Here is a 22,691-nt window from a genome sequence, read left to right on the forward strand (position 1 = left end):
GTTCAAGGGCAGGAAGGAACACTTTTGGTCAAGAGAAAGTGGAGCCCTTGAGGCAGTATCACTTCAAGCCCCAAGGAATCAGAGACCCTGAAGATTAATATCACTTCTGGTCTCAAGGGAGGAGAGGCCTGGAGGAACAGTATTGATTGCAATCTGAATGGATCAGGATCCCTTTTGGGTTAAAGACAAGAGTGAAGACCAAGAGAGCAGTGACCCTGCATCTCTCAAAATCATCACCTTGAAAGTACTGAAAACTTCCAAACCCCTAGAATCCAAATTTTAAAAAAGTATGGGAAAATAAAATGTGTAAAAAAAAAACCAAAAACATGACCATGAAAAGCTACTATGTTGACAGGAAAGATCAGGAAATAAATACAGAAGAAGTCAATGAAGTCAAAAAAGCTCTAAGAAAAACCTCAATTAATGAAATGTAAATTGGACATGAGCCCAATAAGAATTTCTGGAAGAACTCAAAAATTACTTCCAAAATATTAGAGAAGTAGAGCGAAAATTAGGTAAAAATTGAAGGCAAAGAGAAAAAAGTTAAAAGTCAATATCTTGATAAAAGAAGCATAAGAAAATAATGAAGGAAATAACTTCTTAAAAATAGAATTAGATGGAAAAAGAGGAACAAAACTTCATTGAAGAAAATAATTTTTTTTAAAAATCAGAATTGGGCAACTGAAAGCTAATGATGCCATGAGATATTAAGAAATAATAAAGTCAAAAGAATGAAAAATAGGACAAAATTTAAAATATCTCATTGGAAAAACAACTGACCTGGAAAATATATTAAGGAGAGATAATTTAAAATTTTTTTATTAAAAGTCACGATCAAAGAAAGAATCTAAACATCTTTTAAGAAAATTTCAAGGAAAACTGTTCTGCCCTCGAATCAGAGGATAAAATGGAGACTGACAGAATCTATTAATCACCACCTGAAGAAGACCCTAAAATTAAAAACTCCCAAGAATATTACAGCCAAATTCCAGAGCTCCCAGGACAAGCCAATAATATTGTAAGTATTACGAATCCACAGTCAGGATCACACAAAATTTGGCAGCTACCACATTAAAGGAGCAGAAGGCTTGGAATATGATATTCCAGAATTCCAACAAGCTAGGATTACTACCAACAATAATCTACACAACAAGCTAAGTATAATCCTTTAAGGGAAAGAATTGATATTTAATGAAATAAAAAACTTTCAAGCATTTCTTTTTTTAAAAAAATATTTATTAATTTAGAGTATTTTCCCATAGTTAAATGATTCATCTTCTTTCCTTCCCCTCTCCTGGAGCTAACAAGCAATTCCACTGGGTTTTTCATGTATCATTTTTCAAAACCTATTTCCATATTATTAATATTTGCTATAGAGTGATTATTTAAAGTCAGCATGTCTAATCATATACCCATCAAACCACATAATCAATCATGGTTTTCTTCTGCATTTCTGTTTCCACAATTCTTTCTCTGGATGTGCATACCTAAGTCCCTCAGAATTGTCCTAGGTCATTGCATTGCTGCTAGTAGAGAAGTCCATTACATTTGGTTGTGCCATAATGTATCAGTCTCTGTGTACAATGTTCTCCTGATTCTGCTCATTTCACTCTGCATCAATTCCTGAAGGTCTGTTCAGTTCACATGGAATTCCTCCAGTTCATCACCCCTTTCAGCACAATAGTATTCCATCCCTATCAGAAACTATATGAACAGAAGAAAATAGATTGGAGAGAAATGCACAGTTAGTTATCATAACTGAATGGGATGAATTCAACCATAAAAAAGTACTAGCAGAATAGATTAGAAATCAGAGTATGTTGTTTATAGGAGACATACACAGAGTTAAAGAGCTAGAGCAAAATCTAATATGCTTCAGCTGAAGTAAAAAAGAGATAGCAATTATGATCTCAAACAAAGCAAAAGTAAAAATAGACCAAATTAAGAGAAATAATCAAGGAAACTACATTTTGCTAAAAGGTATCATACACAATAAAATAATTTCAAATTTTTTTCTAGCAAGTTTTTCTGAGAAAAGCCTCATTTCTCAAAAATATGCTGAATTAAGGAGTCAAATTTATAAAACGAGCTGTTTTCTAATTGATAACTCATCAAAGGATGTGAATAGGCAGTTTTCAGAAGAAATCAAAGCTATCTATAGTTATGAAAAAAATAAATCACTGATTTAAGAAATTCAAATTAAAACTACTCACACATATCAGAAATGACAAGTGCTAGAAGTTGAAGGAAAAATAGGTACACTAGTTAACTGTTAATGAAATAGTGAACTGGTCCAACCATTCTAGAGAACAGTTTGGAACTGGGCCCTATAAAACTGCATATCCTTTGACCCACCAATGCCACTACTAGGTTTGTTCTTCAAAGAGATCAAAGAAAAAAGAAAAGGACCTACATACAAAAATTTTTATAACAGCTCTTTTTGTGGTGGCAAAGAATTGGCCATTGAAGGTTAAGAAATAGCTGAACTAGTCACAAGGCACATGATTATGATGGAATGTTATTGTTCTATAAGAAATGACAAAGGGAGTAGTTTCAGAAAAACATGGCAAGAACTAAAGTAACTGATGCAAAGTGAAGTGAGAAGAACCTGTAGATCATTGTGCATGGTAATATACAGTAACAGCAATATTATAATGATGGTCATCTGTGAAAAACTTGGCTGCTCTGACCAAAGCAATGATCCAAGATAATTAGTTCCAAAAATTCATAATGAAAAAATACTGTCCGCCTTCAGAGGGAGAACTGATGAACTCTTCAAAATGAAGTATGATTTTCTCACTTCTTTTACTTTTTAAAATATCACTAATATAGAAATATGCTTCACATAATTTCACATGAAAAATTGGCGTTCTTTGCTGCCTTTTCATTGGGTAGAGGAAGCATCTCAAACTTGGTATAGCCACTAATAATAACAATAACTTAACATTTGTGTAGTTCTTACTTTGTGCCAGACACTGTACTCAGTACCTTACAATTTATCTCATTTGATCCTCACAATTTCCCCCTTTTTCAGATGAGGAAACTCTAAGGCAAACAGATATTAAATGACCTACCCAGGGTCACTCAGTTTGTAAGTATTTGAGGTTGAATTTGAACTCAGGTCTTTCTGATTCCAAGCTCATTGCTTTATATACAGCACCACCTTGTTGCCCCTACAGAACTCTTCTTCCTAAACAAAAACCCCCTTCTCCTAAATTTCCTTTTTTTTTTGTATTAAGGACACCAACTTCCTTCTAGTCATCTAGATTCTCATTCTTTCAATAAACTTTATTCCTCACTTCCACAAACATAGTCGTTTTCTAATTCTTATTGATTCTTCACTATATCTCCTCTGTGTATTCCCTTCTGTACTCACACAAGCAACATACTAGTTCAGGCTCCTTCCTAGACTCTTATAATAGGCTCCTAATGCACCATCCCACCTACCTCTACCTTCATCCCTGACCTCACTGTTCCTTCTATACTCTCCAGGTAGATATGCCTAAAGCACTCTCATGCTCTGTAAACTCCACTGGCTCCCTATTATGATGAGGATCAAAGGCAGATTCTTCTGTTTCCTGTTTAAAGCCCTTTACACCATGGTTTCCGCCTGCATTTCAAACCTTATTACACAGTGTTCCCCTTTGTGAGCATCAGCTCCACTGGGCCTTGTTCCTCTCACTGGAATTCTTGAAGCCAAAGCTTGAAGAGTTCAAGCCTTGGTAATTCTTACTAAACTAGAAAGCTTTAAGTATGGAATGAGTAACAAGTTATATGTCTATGGCTCAAATACGAACCTAAGACACATAAAATCCAGTGGAATTGTGCGTCAGCTATGGGAAGGGGGGAGGGGAGGGAAAAAATATGATTCTTGTAGCCAAGGAAAAATGTTATAAATTGACTAATTAAACAAAATTTTAAAAAATCAAATAGCAACCTAAGTTTAGATAAGTTCAGTAGTTCTATCTCCTGTCTCCATGCTTCATTCAAGGCTACAGTGCACTCCCCTCTCCCCTCTGTGCTATGGAATGCTTTGTTCTTCCCAAGACTCATCTTCAGGCCTGACTTGACTTCCAAGGCAAACAGTGTACCAAATACCCAAATGTTTCATTCCAGAATGAAACAATTTCAACTGCTTAGAATTTTTTTAAAAAATCTCTGGCACAAAGTCAATACAGCGAGTATTAGAAGGAAAATGATCATTGAGAAAAAAGTTGTTTGCATCAAATATTTCTGCTATCCAAAATGTGCGTAAGGAATGACAACTGATATAAAAGGTTCTTGGTTTCTGAAAGTGGGCCATTCATAGACCTGCATATGAAGCAATTAAATGTTTTTTCCTCAATTGCATGAAAAAAAGCGATTTTAACTTTTTTTAATGGTTTGAATGAAATTCTTCCCCTCCCTAACTGTTCTCCCCTCCCCCTTTTCCCAGAGGGCAGACAGTCTCTTATAGATGGTACATGTGCAATAATGTAAAACATTTTCCATATTAATCATTTTGTAGAGGAGAACTCAAACAAAAAAATAATGAAGAAAGAAAGTGAATTATAGTATGTCTCAGTCTGCATTCATATTCCATCAGTTCTTTGTGAGGAGATTTTTATGTCATTCATATTTGTCCACTTAGAGGGAATGAGCATGTTCAGCCAAAGAGGGAGGGGGCTGGCTGGCACCCACAACAAGGACCCTTGGGGTTTGAGGACAGACACTCAGGCCCAGAGCCCTGACAAATGGAAGATGGCAGAAAAGAGCAAGTGTCTCTTCCTTCATTGCTGGTGGTCTCAGGCCACGCCTCTGGTATGAGGTTTGGGGCGGGGCCACAGGGTTGAGCCAGGTGACAAGAGCATAGTACTGTAGAGTGATGTTAACATGTCTTTTTTTTAACTCAGTTTTTTTTCTGTATTCTTTATAAAGCTGAATTTGAATAATGCAAATTTAGGTAAAATGAGAACTATCTATATACATACACATACATAACATATTTTTAAATCATTAAGCTTCATCCCTTTTGACCCAGAAATCATTATGTTAGCTCTCCAAAGAAATAAAGGAAAAAAGTCCCATGTATGACAATATTTGTAGTGCCACTTTGGTGGTACCAGAAACCTGGGTACAAAGTAGACATACATTGTAATAATTAAAATTTGAGGGGAAACTGAGGCAGGTAGAAATTAGTTTCTCTCTGCAAGGAGTATTAATGTTTTTATGAGGTTTCTTAAAGGTTAAGGATTAAAGAAAATACAGAATAAGAAAGCACGTGTCTAGGCCCAGAAAGGCCCAGACAACCTCACATCTTGCCTGCTAGGTGGAGAGCCGTGCGTGCTCCCAAGCGGAAGTGGGAAAGAGCCCTCAGTAGGCGGAGAACTCCTTTAAATAATAATTTGTGATCTCACCCAGGTGAGAATTCAGTGCAATTACAAAGCATTCTGGGAGGTGAGCAAGGACTTCTGGGGACTGGAGTCCTGGATTCAAGTCTCCATTTTTACATTTCCCCATGTGATCATATGAAAAAAAAATTTTTCCCAAAGGATCACGAAAACATAATCAACTTAAAGATTACAATACTTTGAGGATAAGCGAGATAAAAGAACAAAACCAATAATTGCTGGACGCATTGACAAAAAGCCAGTTAGGGGGCAGTCCCCTTTGGCATTGTAATAATTAAAATAGTGGAAGCTATAAACTGTGGCAGATAAAAGAGTGGTTGGCTTAAATTGTGACCACAGCAAATATGGTTTCAAGACAGTGTCTTGTTTTAAATCAAATATAAGGTGATCGCCAGGGAAAAGTTCCCAAATATTAAATATACCCAAGTCAGCTGGGTTTTATAGAGATTTTAATTAATACAAATGAGGAATTAATGAAATGGAGAGAGAGAAAAAAGGAAATAATGAGAAAAGGGCTAGACCAGCCCAGGCCAGCATGAGGCAGCCTAGGCTGAAAACCCTAAGACAGAGATCAGTCAGTCTTTTATCCACTCACCACAATATTTGTCCCAAGCAAGATTCTAGTGTTCAGAGAGATACCAGTTCAGCTTCAGCTAGCTCAATAAAGTTCAGCCATCAAGCCCTTCAAGGCAGCTTTGGCCAGCTGCCTCATCCAATTCAGCTTTTCCCAGCTGAATCTCCAGAGACCTCTTTTTGACCTCCTTTTAAAGGGAATTTTCTCCTATGTCACCTCCCCTAAGTTCTCACATCTACCAATCACAGTAGACTTTTTCCAAAGGACTGACCATTCTCAATTCACACCTGAGTAGACTAAAATCTCTGAGTAAGTTCTCACCTCTTTGCTCCTTGTAAATTTACAAGTTGCCTGACCTTTATAGGTACTTAGCACCCTTTTGTATTAGATCTCAAAATAGGCACAGCTTAAGAACTTTTGCCTTACTATAAGTATGGGTTAAGTATTTTTCATTGTTCAGCAAGGAGTTTACAATTTTATCTTCCCCTAAAGTATGCTTAAGTAGGGGTGGAGTAGAGGTCTCACATTCCTGACTAAGTCCCTTCATTGTTTAAAGTGGGGAATGGTCTTAACCAAGTGTTCTGAAGTAGGGTCTGAGAATTTTTAAGATTCACAGCATGAAAGTATACATACAAATAAATGTTCAATCAACCACACCCAAAGTTCATTCTTGTACAGCTTGTGGTCTGGAGGCTTCTTCATGGTGGCTTCTCCAACAGTTTAGTTTCTGGATTCAGGGAAGTAGTATCTTTCTTTACCTAAAATTCTTCTTAAAAGGAATTTAAACTTTACAATTTAAATAATATTTTACAACATTCATAGTGAAATGGTTAGACAAATTATAATATGTAAATAGAATGGAATATTATTGAGCCATAAAAAATGATTAATATGAAGGAATTTGGAAAAAACATGACACTTTTGTGAACTGATGCAAATTTAGTAAGCAGAACCAGGAAGACAATCTATTCAATGACTTCAGTAATGTATACCTCCCCCCAAAAAAAAACCACCAAAAGGAAGTCAAATAATATTTAATGGTATTGATTAATATTGACCTGGAAAAAGAGACAAGACAAAATGCATTTCTGTACTTTCATTGGAGAAGTGATGAACAAAATGGTATCTGTATAGTCAGACATGGTCTTCATGTCAGTGGGTTTTATTTAACTCTTTTCTTCATTCAAAGAGAAGTCTCACTGTGTGAGTAGGTGACATGCTATGACCAGAAAAGAATAATGAAAAAAAACAATTAAAACTGAAAGCCAAGTCTTGTACATGAAATCAGGCCACACCTTAGTTCTAGTTCTGAATCTATAACATTAGTAATTTTTTTTTTATTTCAGTTCTCTCATTTATAAGAGATTAGATTTGAGCCCTCTAAAGTCTTCTTTAAATCTAAAATCCATGATTCTGTTATGCATATCTTTTTTAAAAACCTTTTCCCATTCTCAGGTACTCCCACTGGAAAATCAAATGAAAGAAACAAAACGCTTCCCAGAAGCATTGAACATTGGTATGGGGATTGTTACAACTCTGTATATAACATTAGCCACCCTAGGATATATGCGCTTTCAAGATAAAATCAAAGGCAGCATAACTTTAAATCTTCCTCAAGATGAATGGTAGGTAGACATATACAATTTTTGCTTCATTTATTGTAATGTCAATAATAATATTAATTAGTTTCTCAATAAAAATAAACTACTTAAAATATATTTGTCATTTTTTCTTTTCAGTTTGGCATACAAAATGTCATGGTTTCAACCCATTAGAGAAAGACAAGATGCTTGATTATGATTTACTTTTGTATATGAAGAGGGAAAATATTTTCATTTATATATAGAGTAGTGGAGAGGTAGGGTTTTGGCATATGCAGAAAGAGTTGAGATCATAGAGAGAACCAAGTAAATTTTGTTTGTTTAAAGGTTGAACAAAGCAATGGAGAGGGACTAAGTGTTTGGGAAGAAAGCTTCAAGAGAAGAGCAAAGCAGTTAATATCTCTGTATTGATTTTTGTCAGTAAGATTGAGGAGGCCTTTTTTCAGTTAATTAATTGTGGACAGGTTCTCCACCACAACAAAACTATTTGGCCTGACTATCAGCCTCAGCAAAACAGAGGTGCTGTTCCAACCTGCACCAGGGAGGCCAACGAACCAGCCCGTGCATTACAATCGACAGCACGCAGCTTTCTAACGTCAACACTTTCAAGTACCTGGGCAGCACCATCGCCAACGACGGGTCCCTAGATTACGAGATCAATGCCAGGATCCAAAAGGCCAGCCAGGCACTCGGGCGGCTGCGCTCCAAAGTCCTCCAACACAGCGGTGTAAGCACTGCGACGAAGCTCAAAGTGTACAACGCAGTGGTCCTCAGCTCGCTCCTGTACGGTTGTGAGACATGAACACTGTACCGGAAGCACAGGAAGCAGCTGGAGCAATTCCACCAACGCTCCCTCCGGTCAAGCATGAGGATCCGATGGCAGGACCGAATCACCAACCAGGAAGTCCTCGACAGAGCCAACTCCACCAGCATCGAAGTCCTGGTCCTCAAAACCCAGCTACGATGGTCTGGACACGTCATCCACATGGACCCACAGCGAATACCAAGACAGGTATTCTATGGTGAACTGTCAGCTGGACTCAGGAAACAAGGCCGACCAAAGAAAAGATTCAAGGATCAGCTAAAGTCCAACTTGAAGTGGGCTGGCATGACACCAAAGCAACTAGAACTCGCTGCCTCTGACAGAAGCAGCTGACGAACCCACATTAACTATGCTGCCACCACCTTTGAAGATGAGCGACGTCGACGTCTTGCCGCTGCGCATGAACGCCGACATCAGGCCACAACCGCACCTCCCGTAACAACTGGCGTCCCAGGCCCCATGTGCCACAAACTCTGCGCCTCAGCCTTTGGACTCCAAAGCCACATGAGGATACACCGTAGATGAAACTGCACAAAGACAATAGTCATTCTCGGTCACCGAGAGACTACCACTAACTAATGGAGATGCAAACTATGGGAATGTATCTTCTCTAAGCAGTGTAGAAAAACAGGTTGTGTATTTTTCTCTCCCATTACCAATTAATAGCTTCTGTGGCCATTAGAGGAAGGACACTTTTGAAGGTCTTCCACAGTGACTTCAGTTCAGCAAACATGGTTCATGGGGTATAAAGACAAAAAGAGGACTATCATTCAAGCTTATATTTTTCCTCTCCTTTCAGAAAAGAGTTGTTACCCTTTCCCTTTACATCTGCTAATTTCATCACATGACAAATGATAAATGTCATTTTGTTGTTGTTGATTGGTTCCCTGTACAGTTTTGCTTTCATTCCTTTGCTTTTTCAAATTGATTCTTAACATCAAGCACTATTTATTGAATAAGTATTTATCTATTATTATTATAACCTCAAGTGATCTATTATAAATGTTTTTGAAAGCTGAAGAAAGACCACATTTAACAATGTAGATTTTTCATCCTAAGAACCATAGTGAATGCCAAAATATAAAAATATAAATAGATCATTTAGTGTTTCTTAACTGAAGATTTATATCATCTTTAGACACATTTCATACATTGAAAAATTGAAGGCAGGCCCAGAATTACAAAAACTTGGGAAATTATTAACACACCATAACATATTAGGGATAATAATTCCCACTTTCAAGGAACTTAGAATCTGCTGATTATGAGAAGGAAAGGGATCTTTGATATTTATACAAGTATAAGATGGATTGTGATAAGGGCAAAAGAAAGATACAAAGTACTATAAGCCAGAGATTGCATTCTATATTGCTATTAAACTTTGTCCAAATATTTTTGACAGGTTGTATCAATCAGTGAAAATTCTGTATTCCTTTGGGATTTTTGTGACTTACTCAGTTCAGTTCTACGTTCCAGCAGGAATCATCATTCCAGGAATCACATCCAAATTTCAAAATAAATCAAAGATAATTTGTGACCTCATTATTAGGACTTCCTTAGTTTTTATCACCTGTAAGTATCAATATGGTTTTACTTAAATTATTTTATTAACACAAATCATTCAAATAATCTTTACACTTGAATATGTTTTCTGTAAATGAGACTATTGATGTTATCTGAAATAACTTCATAATGCTAAAATTGTAAATCAGTCATTTAATAACTTGAATTAAAAAATGCCATGTTAACTTTTTCATCTTTTATGGACATATTATATGGTAATTGTTTTTACTAACTCTTAATCTAAACTTTGATATTTCTCAAAGAAAGTAAGTTTACTCATTGTTAGGCTTTTGGTATAACAAAACCATTACTGCTTTGAGTGTAGCCTAAAAATGAATCCAATATCCTTATAAATATATTTTGTTTTTAAGATTTTTATTGACCTAGTAATTACAATAATACAAAAAAATGTCCTTTCAGTTGTAGCTAATGATGGTAATAACTTACATTTATATCGTGTTTTATGATTTACAATATACATTAATTTTTTTATTACAACTACTTTGAAGTATATACTACAAAGAGTACCCCCTTTTGTTTACACACTTAGATTGAGCAAAGTTTTGGCAGCAGTCCAAAAATCTAATATGATCTTGAACTATATGAAGATGGATCATAGCTTCTGGAAATAGGGTAGTCATAGTCCCACTGTTCTCTCATCTTCTCCAAGAGATTTCCCTCTCTATTATCATCATTCTCTCCTATATCTTTAACCTTTACCTACTGGCTGTTTTCCAAGTACCTATAAACATACCTATGTCTCCTTCATTCTCAAAAAACTCTCACCTGATCCATTTATCTTCACTCTCATTCCAGTATCTCTCTTATCTTTTGTGCTAAACTCCTTGAGAAGGCTATCTTTTATAAGATGCATCCACTTACATTTCTCTTGCTTTCTCTTCTGAACTCTGTACAGATTGGTTTCCAAACTTATCATTCAACTGAAACTACTTGCTCCAGCTACTAATAATCTTTTAATTGCCAAATCTAGTGAACTTTCTTCAATCTTTATTCACTTTGTCCTCTCTTCAGCCTTTGACACTGTTCATCATACTCTTATCCTTGATATGCTGTTTTCTCTAGGTTTTTGAGACTACTTCTTTTACCTGTCTTATAGCTCCTTCTCACACTTCTCTTCTAGATTTTCCTTCAGCTCATGCCTTCTTTCTCTGGTTCTCCTCCAAATCTCTACCCTGAGCCCTCCTCTTTTGTCCCTCTATACTATTAAACTTGATCTTACCAGCTTCCATGGATTCATGTATCATTTTTATGCTAATAATTCTCACATCTGCTTAAATAAACCTAACCTCTCTGGTGACCTCTAGCCTTGTATCTCTGTCTATTAGACATCTCATTGAGTATGTTATGGATATCTTAAATGCAACATGTCCAAAACCAAACTCATTATCTTTATCCCGAGATCTTCAATCTCCTCTTGTCTATTGACTACTTCCCTATTGCATGCAAACATGCCTATGTCTCTTCTATCCTTAAAATTTTCTCATTTGCTCTCTCTTTGATTCTACAGTCTGACCTTTGACCTCATTCAACCAAACTGTTCTCTCCAAAGTTACTAATAATCTCATAATTGCAAAATCCAGTAGCCAAATCTAGTAACCTCATATGTAGCATTCCACATCTATAGAGAGATTAATTTTCTCTTCTTTTTTCCACAACCACCTAGACATCATTATTATGAATATTTATATAGAAAGAGAAGTCAGCCTTTCTTAGGGTATAAAGAGAGATCATATCTTTGGTTCAAAAAGGTCATCTGTCATTCAGTGAAATTCAGCTACTCAATCTTAAGACTTATTTGGGAACTGTCTGTACTGATGAGCTACATAATGAAAGAACAGGCTCATCCACTCCTCCTCTGCAAATATCTTTAATGTGTCAGGTGTTAAACTATGGCATTGCAGGTGGGGGAGAGAGGATAATAGAATTAGGAATAGTGAGGTGAATATCCCGGATTCAGGATAAATAAGACAAAAGTAGATAATTCAGAGACATAGGAATAACATGCAACAGTAAAATGCACATAAAGACTGGCATCTAACCCAGAGATATGGCATAAATCAGTTTGGAAGTTTTCTGGACAACAAGCAATCATGGGAATTATGTGCAAGAAAGTAATGCTGATTTTGAACCATACTGGGTTTGGAAGAGAGGGGTTTGAGGCCCAGTCAGTACTACATTGGACACGGAGGAGGTAGTCTTGCCTGATCCTATTTCCCAGAGAAAAGCAATAGCATAATTAGTGAATAAAAGTTAGAATTTTAAAGGAAATTTAAAAAATTAAAAAAAATCATATTGAAGAAGAGTCAAATAGTACTATATTTTTCAACTCATTTTTAATGTGTCAAGTCTAATAGATGGGAGAATTATTAAAAGACCAAGAAAATATTTTTTAAAACAGAATTTATCACATCAATGCTAACCTAGGAAATGTTTAGTTATATATATATATATATATATATATATATATACATATATATATATAAAATTTCAGTTTCATTAGTGAATCAATTCAACTCAGCTTTCATAAAAATAGATCTACATTGCATCTGCAGAGTATACAAAGAACTTTAAAAATTTATTATTATTTAGTTCTAATAAAGCCCTAATCTAATGCCCAGATTTAGTAACCCTGAATTCTTGAAGCCAAAGCTTGAAGAATACAAGACTTGGTAATTCTTACTAAACTAGAAAGCTTCAAGTATGGGATGAGTAACAAGTTATATATCTGGGGCTCAAGTATCAACCTAAGTTCAGATAATGTTCTCATCAGGACCCTGTATGAGTTATAAGTCTTAGAATACTCCAGTCTTTGAAGAATCCAAATTCTGAATGAATCAAAAGCCAGTGGAGAGATAGAGTGAGAACAAGTAGGCTGTAACATTTCCAATAATTCAAGAAATAGTGCAAGAGATATCAGTTAGGAACTACTTTGAAAATTTGATTTGAAAAGGGTTGGTCATATAATACAGATAAGTCATCCAGATGGCTAGTCCAAATGTTTCACTGAATGTTAAAAGCCTTAAAGGAAGTTCTCTTAACATATTGGGCAGATTCTCTGAGAAAAATCTCTGATAAAAACAGATAAGATTGATATTGGATAAAAACACAAGGCAAAGTTTCAGTCTGCAACATTGAAGAGAATATTGAGATAAAAATACAGTGAAATATGTGAAAAACTTTATTCTGTTGAAGAAAATTCTGAGAATCTTGGAATATCCATCATGATCTTGCAATTGCAGTTTGGAATAACCCAAAATGTAAAGAAATGACAGATGAGACCCCTCATTAAAAGTCAGAATATAAGTCTGGGTTAGAATCCCAGCCTTTCCACTTGTTAACTCTATACTGGCAAGTTAGTTAGCCTCACTGAGCCTCAGGTTTTTCCTCCGTATAAAAGGGATAATCATACTTGTATTTCCTGCCTTATAGAGTTGCAAGGAAAGTACTTTGTAAACTCCCAAAGGGCAATAGAAATCTGAATTATTCTTAAGTAGAAGGCAGCATATTATGAATGGCAGTATACAGGAAGTGAAGTAAAAGAAATTATCAAGGATTTGTTTCCCTGAAAAAGGAGATAGGCCATTCAAATATCTTACTTAAATGGCAGGCAGCTAAATGCTAACCTGTGATATTTGTTATATCCTTCTGAGATATTAAGAGAAGACAGATATACCAAGTGTTTTCAATACCTCCTCTGGAATAATTTATGTTTGGGAGGGGGAGTATATACATGAACTACACAAGATAACGTAGCATGGAATATTTATAATCTGCTTCTACAAAAATACCTAAACTGATAGTCGCAATTCTTTTAAATTCAGTAAAATAGATTATTTAAAGATCTTTTCCAGTGCAAAATTCTCTAGTTCAACATCCTCATTTTATAGATGAGAAAATTAAAGTCTAGAGAAGGTTGATGACTTACCTACAAATTATATCATGAGTTAGTAGATTTGGGACTAGAATCTGGAGTTTTCTAGCTTTGAATCCAGTGATGACACTTCTGTATTGTTTTAAAATGCAATAACAAAATATAAACACAATCTGTAGTGTTACAATGGATTTTTAAATTAAAAGTTTGGTTTTTTTTTTCCCTAAGAGTAACAATGTTGAATTCAAGATATTCTTTGTCATGGGAAACGTCTTATAGCTGCCTACAGTCATTTAATTAAAAATTTACTTTGTCTTTAAAATTTTAAGGTGAGTTAAGACTAAATCACATAAATTGTTTAAAATTTACAAAGTTTTTACATTTACAAAACATTTACAGAACCTCCACAAAAGCATTTTGTTTTTTGTAAAGTTCTTAAATTCAATTCCTGTGCACAGAAAAAAAAATCTGTTTCCTTATATGATAGTAACTTAAAAGTTGACAGTATGATTATTTTTTCCAAGCATTTTGTGCTTATTTGAGAAAAGTATCATATAAAGCAAGGTAGTATTTGTATTTTTAAAAGTATTTCCTAGTTCATTTAAGTGCTTATTTTTCACATGAGAATTTTTGTATAATTTAATTATTTAACCTCTTAGTATAATTAGATTTGCACATGGCAATCTGATACATAAACTTTCTTTACATTTTATTTTACTTAGAACCAAGATATGGCAAAATTTTAATTTAATGCTACTTTACAGTCTTCATTCTTCCTGTTACTATTACTTAAGTGGATCTATAATATTATATGTAAGAATTCCCTCCAATAAAGCAGATCTACACTTTCTCATCCTTTGCAACTTTTTTTCAAATACTCAGAAGATCCAGCCAACATAATAGGGGCCTTCCTGATGGCATGGGTGATAGAGTCCCCTGGATACTCTAAAACTCCAGAGGAAGCCCAGGTCAAAGAATACATGAAGAATTCCCCATTCTTACACCCCTGCAGTGCTGGCTATAGGAAGCCTACCTGAAAGCATCTGAAGGAACTGTAGGATAAAAGGAGTCTCTGGGAAATACATTTCCTTAACATTCCCCTAGCACGTCCTGATAATTTCAGATATATACCTTCCCTTTGCATCTTAGGGGTCAGTTCATTCCCTGAGATATGCAATTCACCCTCCTTGGTGATCAGGGACACCTGGGCCTTTCATCTCACATGTGTATATCATCCCCGAACCCCTGTTTCTGGTCACATAGACTCTGGTCATTGTAAAATATAAAAACCCTTTGCCACCTCTCTTCATTGAGTCAGACCTTTACCTGCACCTGCCTCCCGGGCATTCAACTTAATAAATTTCTCTGTTTTTAAAGATAATCATCAGAGCCTGTCATTCTTGAGGGAACACCCTTCCTGGCCTGGGGTTAATCTCAGCTCTCCCACAACATCTTGGTCACTTCAATTATGTGGGTGAAACAGATTGTCCATCTGTAATCCTTTCTTCGTGACTTTACCTTCTTTTGCAGTCATACATCTTTTTGATATCTATTATGTTGTTTCTTGGACACACTTTGTGATTGTTAACATGCATCTCTATGTCTCTTAATTGCTCTGAGTTCTGACTTTCAATCTGATGCTTCAGAGATTGTATCCATATAGCATTCCTAAATAAATACTGCTAGCAACGAGATTCACTTATCAATGAGGGAAAATTTTAGTCTGAATTTAACAAGTAGAAAAACAATTTATGTTAGAAAGAAATCTGAAGAGACTTCTCTGAAGACACTGGGAACTTGTCTTTTAAAAATCCAAGTTGATCAACAAGTATAAATCTTGTTATAAAATCTTAATGGCTAATGGAGGATGAATACAAAAGCATATATTGGCTCTTTAAGAGTAGTGTTAGGAGGGCAAAATCTTAGAATGAGCAGGCTCTAGCAAGGAAAACTGAGAACAAAAGAGTATTTGTTTCATTATTGTGTGGAAAAGAGACAGATCAAAGAAGAGCTAAGGCTGCTATTCTGGATAACTAACAAGGAGGAGGCAACTCTGACTTTTATGTATTTTCCTGCCAAAGAGAACAGTCTTTGAATTGGGAAGCTCTATATGGAAATGGCTAATGAGGAGGTGTAATACCTGAGAGATAAGCAGTAGTGTCATTAAAAGTTTTATTTTTTAGTTTTGTTGTTGTCTTTTTTCATACATTAAATTAATCTCCTTCCCCTGGGAACCTTCCCTAGTAACAAGGATTTTTAAAATGCTGAGTAAAATCAACCATCACATTGAGCATGTCCATCTTTCCATATCTGTAATCCTTACCTTGTCAACATAAGGGACAAGCTATTCTCTGGAACATTCAGTATTTGGTTTCATTTTATTTTAGCTAGAGAGCACCTAGGTGCCCATGATAACTTCAAGAGACTTAAACCAGAAGAATTACTTACTCAGGATTGTGACAAATGTAATGCTAAGATACTGCCAGTGATCTTTTCTGTCTTTTCTTCTAGTCTCTGATAAGAAGCCCTTCTCCCCAGGATCCACCTCTCCATGCATGCCATTGCTTTCTTTTTCAGCCTCCTCTATGGTCTTCTTCCCACAACCCCCCTTCTCTTTCTAATCTCTTGTGTCTCCTACCTACTGATTCCTTCTTTGTGTTAACTTGGAAATACTACACAGAACTACTAAAGGAGTCATCAAAAACCAAGTCTTTAATCAGGAAACAGATAAGTGTTCAATATTTGGCTGCCACACAGAGTCAAGCTCCTAAAAACCACACAAAGCCAAGGGCTCTGGGACTCTGGGAACCATATCTCTGGGAGAATGCACATCACAACATGATTCCCTAAAGAGCGACAAAACTCGGGGGGTCTTTTATACCTTTTAGAGAACTTGGTACAGCAAGCATGCTACAAACAGGCTGAAAAAAAGGCTGCAGCCAGCATCTGGGATATCAGGGAGTGATACAATGAATATTAAAGGAAAGGGTCAAACCAAACACTGAGCTTCCTGAGAGAGGACTCTTAATACAATCGGAGAAGCTACTAAGACAAATAAGTGTTCTCAACATTTGACTATATCTACTAGTTACACCCAAACTGGGGTCACCAAACACTTCAAGGTCTATTGTTCAATCCAAAACAGGTGTGCCTAGTACTTCCTTTGGGGTTGTAAAAATAATAATGAAGAGTAGATGGGAAAACTATACCAATACAGGTTCAAAACTGTTCAGATACTTTTGATATATGTAATCAAAAGTATCTTCAGTGATAAAGTGAAGTGAAGCTCAGATGTGAACTTCATGCAAGGACACTAAAGAGACTCTAAAATACTTATTGAAGTATATAAGAACAAAAAGGATTTCTAATTCTAAGGGATTCTAAATCCACCCAGATAAACTCCCTGGTTCCACAAGGAACCACTTCTCCTATATTTAATAGGTTACACTAATCCTCCCTGATCAGACTAACCCAAATTTATACTATTCTAAAATAAAACTATTACTATTATCCTTATAATTCTTAACTTCGCCTTAGAGTTATAAAGTAACAAAGGCTAGCTGGTTGAGTCTCAACAAGAATCACATTAGGACTCTGAGCCTTAATAGACTCAGAGTCCAAGCCAAAGACCAGGTCAGATATAAACTAATTTATGAAGATAGAAATAATCAATAGTGTTTCCCAAGTTGGAAAAAGAAAACACTAAGCTCCTTCAGGTCTTTCCCTCAGACAGAGAGAGAGGCCAAGATGTTACTTCCTCCAGTCTCTATGTGTGTGACTGCCAACTGCCACAGACCAACTGCCATTCCCACAGAATAAAGGTTATAACTGTCAGCATTTGAAATTGACACACTCTCAGCTCTACTTCAACTCCAATTCTTTCTCAAGCCAGCTTCTCTACTTCTTATCTCTAAAATAAAAAAAAAAACAAACAATACTTACTTTCCAATATCCTTATAGGGTCAGTTCTCAAGGGGGCAAATATGAACCTTGCAGAAAACCTAGTTGACACCTGCTACCCAAAGACATACCTAGGTCTTCACATCCTTATCCTCACTTGATCCTGCCATCCCCTCAAGTGACCTGAATCCTTCCTTTCACAGGAAATTCCTATAAAATAGGAATATAATTTCCTGACAAAAAGAACATTCTTTGAATTGTAATGGACAGAACAAAAATGGCCAATAAGAAAGTGCAGCACCCAAGAGATAGAAATGTTATTAAAGGTGGTTTTTTTGTTTCATTGATGCCTTTTTTTATATTGAATTTATTTCCCACCCTAAGGATCTACCCTTTATTGCCAGTTTCTTTTCCTCTTATTAACTTCTCAGTCTTTTGCAGTCTGACTTCTTAACTCCTTACTTAAAAGTTTCTCTTTCCAGACTTCTTATTCAATCATTGTTTCTCTTAAGGCAACCCTTTGGCCAGTTTGGTGAAATCTACATCCTGGTTTGATGTAAGATTTTTTTTTCCAAAAAAAAAGCCCTCATTTAATATTGCTGGGTTTTTTTCTGATTTAACTGAAAATATCTATTTTGATATTCATTGATTCATGCCTGTGTTTTCTGTTCTCTCTTTGTAGGTATTATAGCAATCCTGATTCCTCGTTTGGACATAGTGATTTCCCTCATTGGAGCTGTGTGCAGTAGTGCATTAGCACTCATTCTGCCACCTTTGATTGAAATTGTTATATTTTACAAGGAAAGTTTCAGCCTGTGGATGATTCTTAAAGATATCTTAATAATAGTCCTTGGAATTTCTGGTTTCTTAATGGGCACTTATGTATCTGTTGAAGAAATTATTTATCCTACTACCACATTATTGCCTAATACTACACAAAGTCCAGCTGTAAGTCTAAATTCAACATATGTGTCATCTGGTTTCAAGTAGTGCTGATAGTTTTGCAAACCTTCTATTCTTTCTGTTTAACTGTGAAAAAGGAGTGAGATGGAAACTAGGAGAAGATATTTTTAAAATACATTTTTTACATTTTTTTCAATATTAAATCTTATTGTGATGAGTGGCTATTCTTTATTATAGCAGTATATTAAAAGTATTTACCTTGGTGAAAGCATGCCATTCAGTTTCAACAATTTCAAAGAAAATCAAAAGATCTAGAAATTATTGTACCTTTTTACTTTCTTTTGTTATACCCTACCTCATCCAAAAGCCTCTCAAGCCAGACTTTTTATTTTCTACTTAGGAAACAGGCTACTCCAACAAGGCTGTTGATATTCTGTCTTTGGGAACAATAATACTTTAATAATAAATACCTTAAAAATCAACCAAGAAGAAATATCTTCCCCAAATTATCATAGTGGACATTAGTACCATACATTGTAAACTGTGTAAAAGATTATGATTTTTAGTTTTATTATTTACTATTAAGCAGCTAAAAAAGCACAGCAAACTCCTATTTGTTCAAAATTCAAGCAATCAGAAAAATATATATATAGAATTTCTTTTATAGTTCTTTGCAATTATTATTGATGATAATCATAATGGTGATTTCCCTGTAAGACCCTGGAATGCCTTCTAAATTAGCAATAGAATTATTAATCAGTAGTAATATAAGTGGATCATTGGAATAAAAATTATACTTATTACTTTAGTCTTTTTAAAATTCTCAGTTAACCTGGATATTTAGTCACTGAGACTAAATATCCCAGCTATCCCAAATAGGAGATTACTGTACCTTCAGATGAAAGCCGTCTTCTTCCCTGTTTATGCAGAAAGGGAATAATATATGCTCTCTTGTCCAAAACAAAAAGGAGGACATGTATCTCAGTTCTTCTCCCTAATTTATTTTCTTCCAAGTACAGGTTGGCTATCACTGGCAGTATGAAAGACCTAAACTCTGGCAATCAGAGAGTGATTGAGGGGGGAAATCCCAACCATCAATGACTGCATGTGTTGGACCCATCTAACAAAATGATTACTGGGTAACAGTGATTACAGTTACACTCTACTAGATTCTCTGGTCATCCTTTCCTCCCTATAATCTGCAGTTGTTTCCTCAGGACTTCCTCTATACCTGGGGACATCTCTCTGCTTCTTTTGCTCCTCTCTGAGAATCTTAAGACAGTTTGCAGATTCTAGCCTTTCCTTCCTCACAGCTCTGCCTCTTCTTGTGCCAACTGATAGGACTTCCAAGATCTCCAGAATTTTCTAAACTTTCTGCCTGACTGGATATCAAAAAAACTTTTATTGTTTGGAATGTGTAGAACAAACTAATTACAAAGGGATTTATTCTTGCTAAAGTAGTCATTTATAGGGAAAAATGACCAAATGATAAGTATTTTCTGAAACTTCCACAATACAGAAAAAAATGCTTTCCCTTGTAACCTTGTTTATGAAAGAAAATTTTAAGTTATCTTTCTATTTACATAGATGAAAATTAAAGGATAGAATATAATTGCAGAGCATGAAAAATATGGTTATCCTCTTGGTTTGTGTGGTTCATGTTTTAGGAGATTTTATACTTTTAGGGGAGTGGATACTCTGATGTAATGGCATTATTTAAGGAATTCTCCAGATCACAATAGTGGTGCATTTACTCCATTTTGATTTGTTTTTTACAAGTTTGACTTGGCTTAAGGACTGTTTGCTCATGTCATTAGTCCCTAAGAAAGTATACTACTACTCACGTGACATACTCTTTATTTTGATATCTATTCATGAAAGACTTTTTATATTGTTTTTATATTAGAGTCATCAAATAATACTTTCCTGTGCTTTTATTTTGTATTGAAGGCACTACATTGAATCTTAATTTTTAAATGAAATAAAAGGCTATCAAAAAATAAAACAAGAAACTTTAATGAAAAGTAGATTCTGTCATTGTTATGGAAATGCTAATTTTTTAGAAATATTACGCTAACTGGTTACCAGAAAACCACTACTTTTCATCCAGTTTAAATGTGAGAATATTTTGAGCATTTATTTTTATTATTTACCTTCTGATATTAGATAATTCTATCACATTTCTACTCTCTTTTCATTATTAAACATTTATCCCATTCCTTGGGTATTCTGATCAAGAAACAGTTCCCAGCAATAAATTATTTTCCAATTTAGCTCTTACTAAAGTTATACACTGTTTCATCAGGCACCCACAGACAAAAAGTTTTTGTTGATTACAAATTCCATTAGGAAGTTCTCTAAATTACCCAGTATGTTAAATGTAATGACACCAGGCAAAAAACAAATAAGAGGTCCAGAAAGTTAAGAAGATAACTTCACATTTTAGCAAGAAATGTATTTGCCAGTAAAGATACACTATACCAGTGCATTATTCATTAAAGGCAGATGATGAGAGAGATAGAATGTTCTAGGCGATATTACTGAGAGCCAGTCTCAAAGGAAGCATTGGTAGATTGAGTTTCCTTCCCTGGGATCCTCTATAGCAAAGAATTAACAGATCTGACAAAAAGAAAGTAGTAGGATAGTTGTTTGTGATGATGAGGTATTCTAGACAATGGAATTTACTAAACAATGATGTTAATTTTTCCTGTGAAAATTTTAGTTTTGGTGACTGACAGAAGCTTTCTACATAACATTTTTTTTCTGTGAAGATTTCTTTTGCTTGTTGGTACCCATTGCTGCTTTTACACTGTGGCTGTGAGGATATAAATGAATATATGTGCCAAAGCCATTTGTGTCCATTGTCTCATGTCCATCACATGTTAGGTTAAACTTATTTTAGCCTTTTATGTGTCATGTTGAAGATTTATGTTCTGCTGACGTGCCATTCAGTCACATGGGGACCTTGGACTGCCACAAAGATTGAATCACTTAACATTTGGGCAGCTTAGAGTAACAGGAAAAAAATACTGTAACAATAGTGAAGAGAACCTAGGTCCTGGTCCTGGTACTCACTGGTTGGGTGCATACTTTATCTATCTAGGTTCTAGCTTCCTCATCAGTAAAGTGATGGGGCTGAACAAGAGCTTCTCTAAGGTTTTCTCCAGATCTATTATTGTGACTCAATCCTTAAAATATAGCCCCATTCTGGGTCAGTGGTGATTGACAGAAATTTGGGGAAATTCAGGAAACAGACCAAAAATTATATTGGCATAGTCTTGAATAAAAAATGGGAAAATGTAACTTTATCAGTTTTTAAGGAAATCATTTCAATGGAGGGTTTGTTTTTTTTCCCTTATGGTTCAAGATCAAATCATTTGTCTGAAGCCAGTGCTTTTTCTCCTTTATTTTTCATCTTAGTCAGTGATTGAATATGAAAGAAGTGAATTTATGTATGTTCTATAACTTAGGTTTTTGGAATTTCAATAAAGATAACATCATTATTTACTGGATAATATACTTATGATTGCCTCATCTTTTTTTCAGCTAAAGGGCATTGCTATATAACATGACTAAAGTTAACAATAGCATAGGATTCATTGGACATCTAAGTTCTAAAAACTGATCTTCCTTAAATATGATGGGAAGGAATAGATAGGTGGCTCAGCGAATAAAGCACTAGGCCTGAAATTGGAAGGACCTAGGTTCAAATATGGACTCAGATATAACCTGGGGAAAATCATTTAACCCTATTTGAATAGACTCTGCCCTTCTGTCTTGGAGTTGTTACTATGACAAAGGTTTAAAAAAAAGTGAAGGGAACATCTATTTAAACTGGTTCCTGTTAAGTGTCTACTGTTTTTCTCTAGTGAATACAGTGTAAACATATCTGTAGGTTTCTGGACTACAGAAATGGTTTATGCAAATTGTTCTTCCCTCACCCACATATCTACTATTTCCACTTCATTTTAGGATGGGATAAGCTATTATTGCTGCTGCTTCATTAATGGTACAATACTATCTCTGCCATGATGAAAACAACTGA

General features: G+C 35.3%; 1 protein-coding gene across 14 annotated transcripts in view; it reads left to right on the forward strand.

Moving 5' to 3' along the window:
* SLC36A4 (solute carrier family 36 member 4) overlaps positions 1 to 22,158 on the forward strand; it is a 93,114-nt gene extending 70,956 nt beyond the window's left edge. For 13 of the 14 annotated variants that reach the window (XM_007495035.3, XM_056794516.1, XM_007495036.3 and 10 more), the window contains 3 exons: positions 7,420 to 7,589; positions 9,791 to 9,960; positions 18,426 to 22,158. In XM_007495035.3, the coding sequence (XP_007495097.1) occupies positions 7,420 to 7,589; positions 9,791 to 9,960; positions 18,426 to 18,733 (648 nt within the window). In that variant the 3' untranslated portion in view covers positions 18,734 to 22,158. Of the gene's footprint in view, positions 1 to 7,419; positions 7,590 to 9,790; positions 9,961 to 14,071; positions 14,173 to 18,425 lie in introns of all 14 variants that reach the window. The other variant, XR_008911335.1, reaches the window with a different exon arrangement.
* Positions 22,159 to 22,691: the final 533 nt, after the last annotated feature.

Source organism: Monodelphis domestica, chromosome 4 (genome assembly GCF_027887165.1).
Source record: "Monodelphis domestica isolate mMonDom1 chromosome 4, mMonDom1.pri, whole genome shotgun sequence".
Lineage (NCBI taxonomy): Eukaryota > Metazoa > Chordata > Mammalia > Didelphimorphia > Didelphidae > Monodelphis > Monodelphis domestica.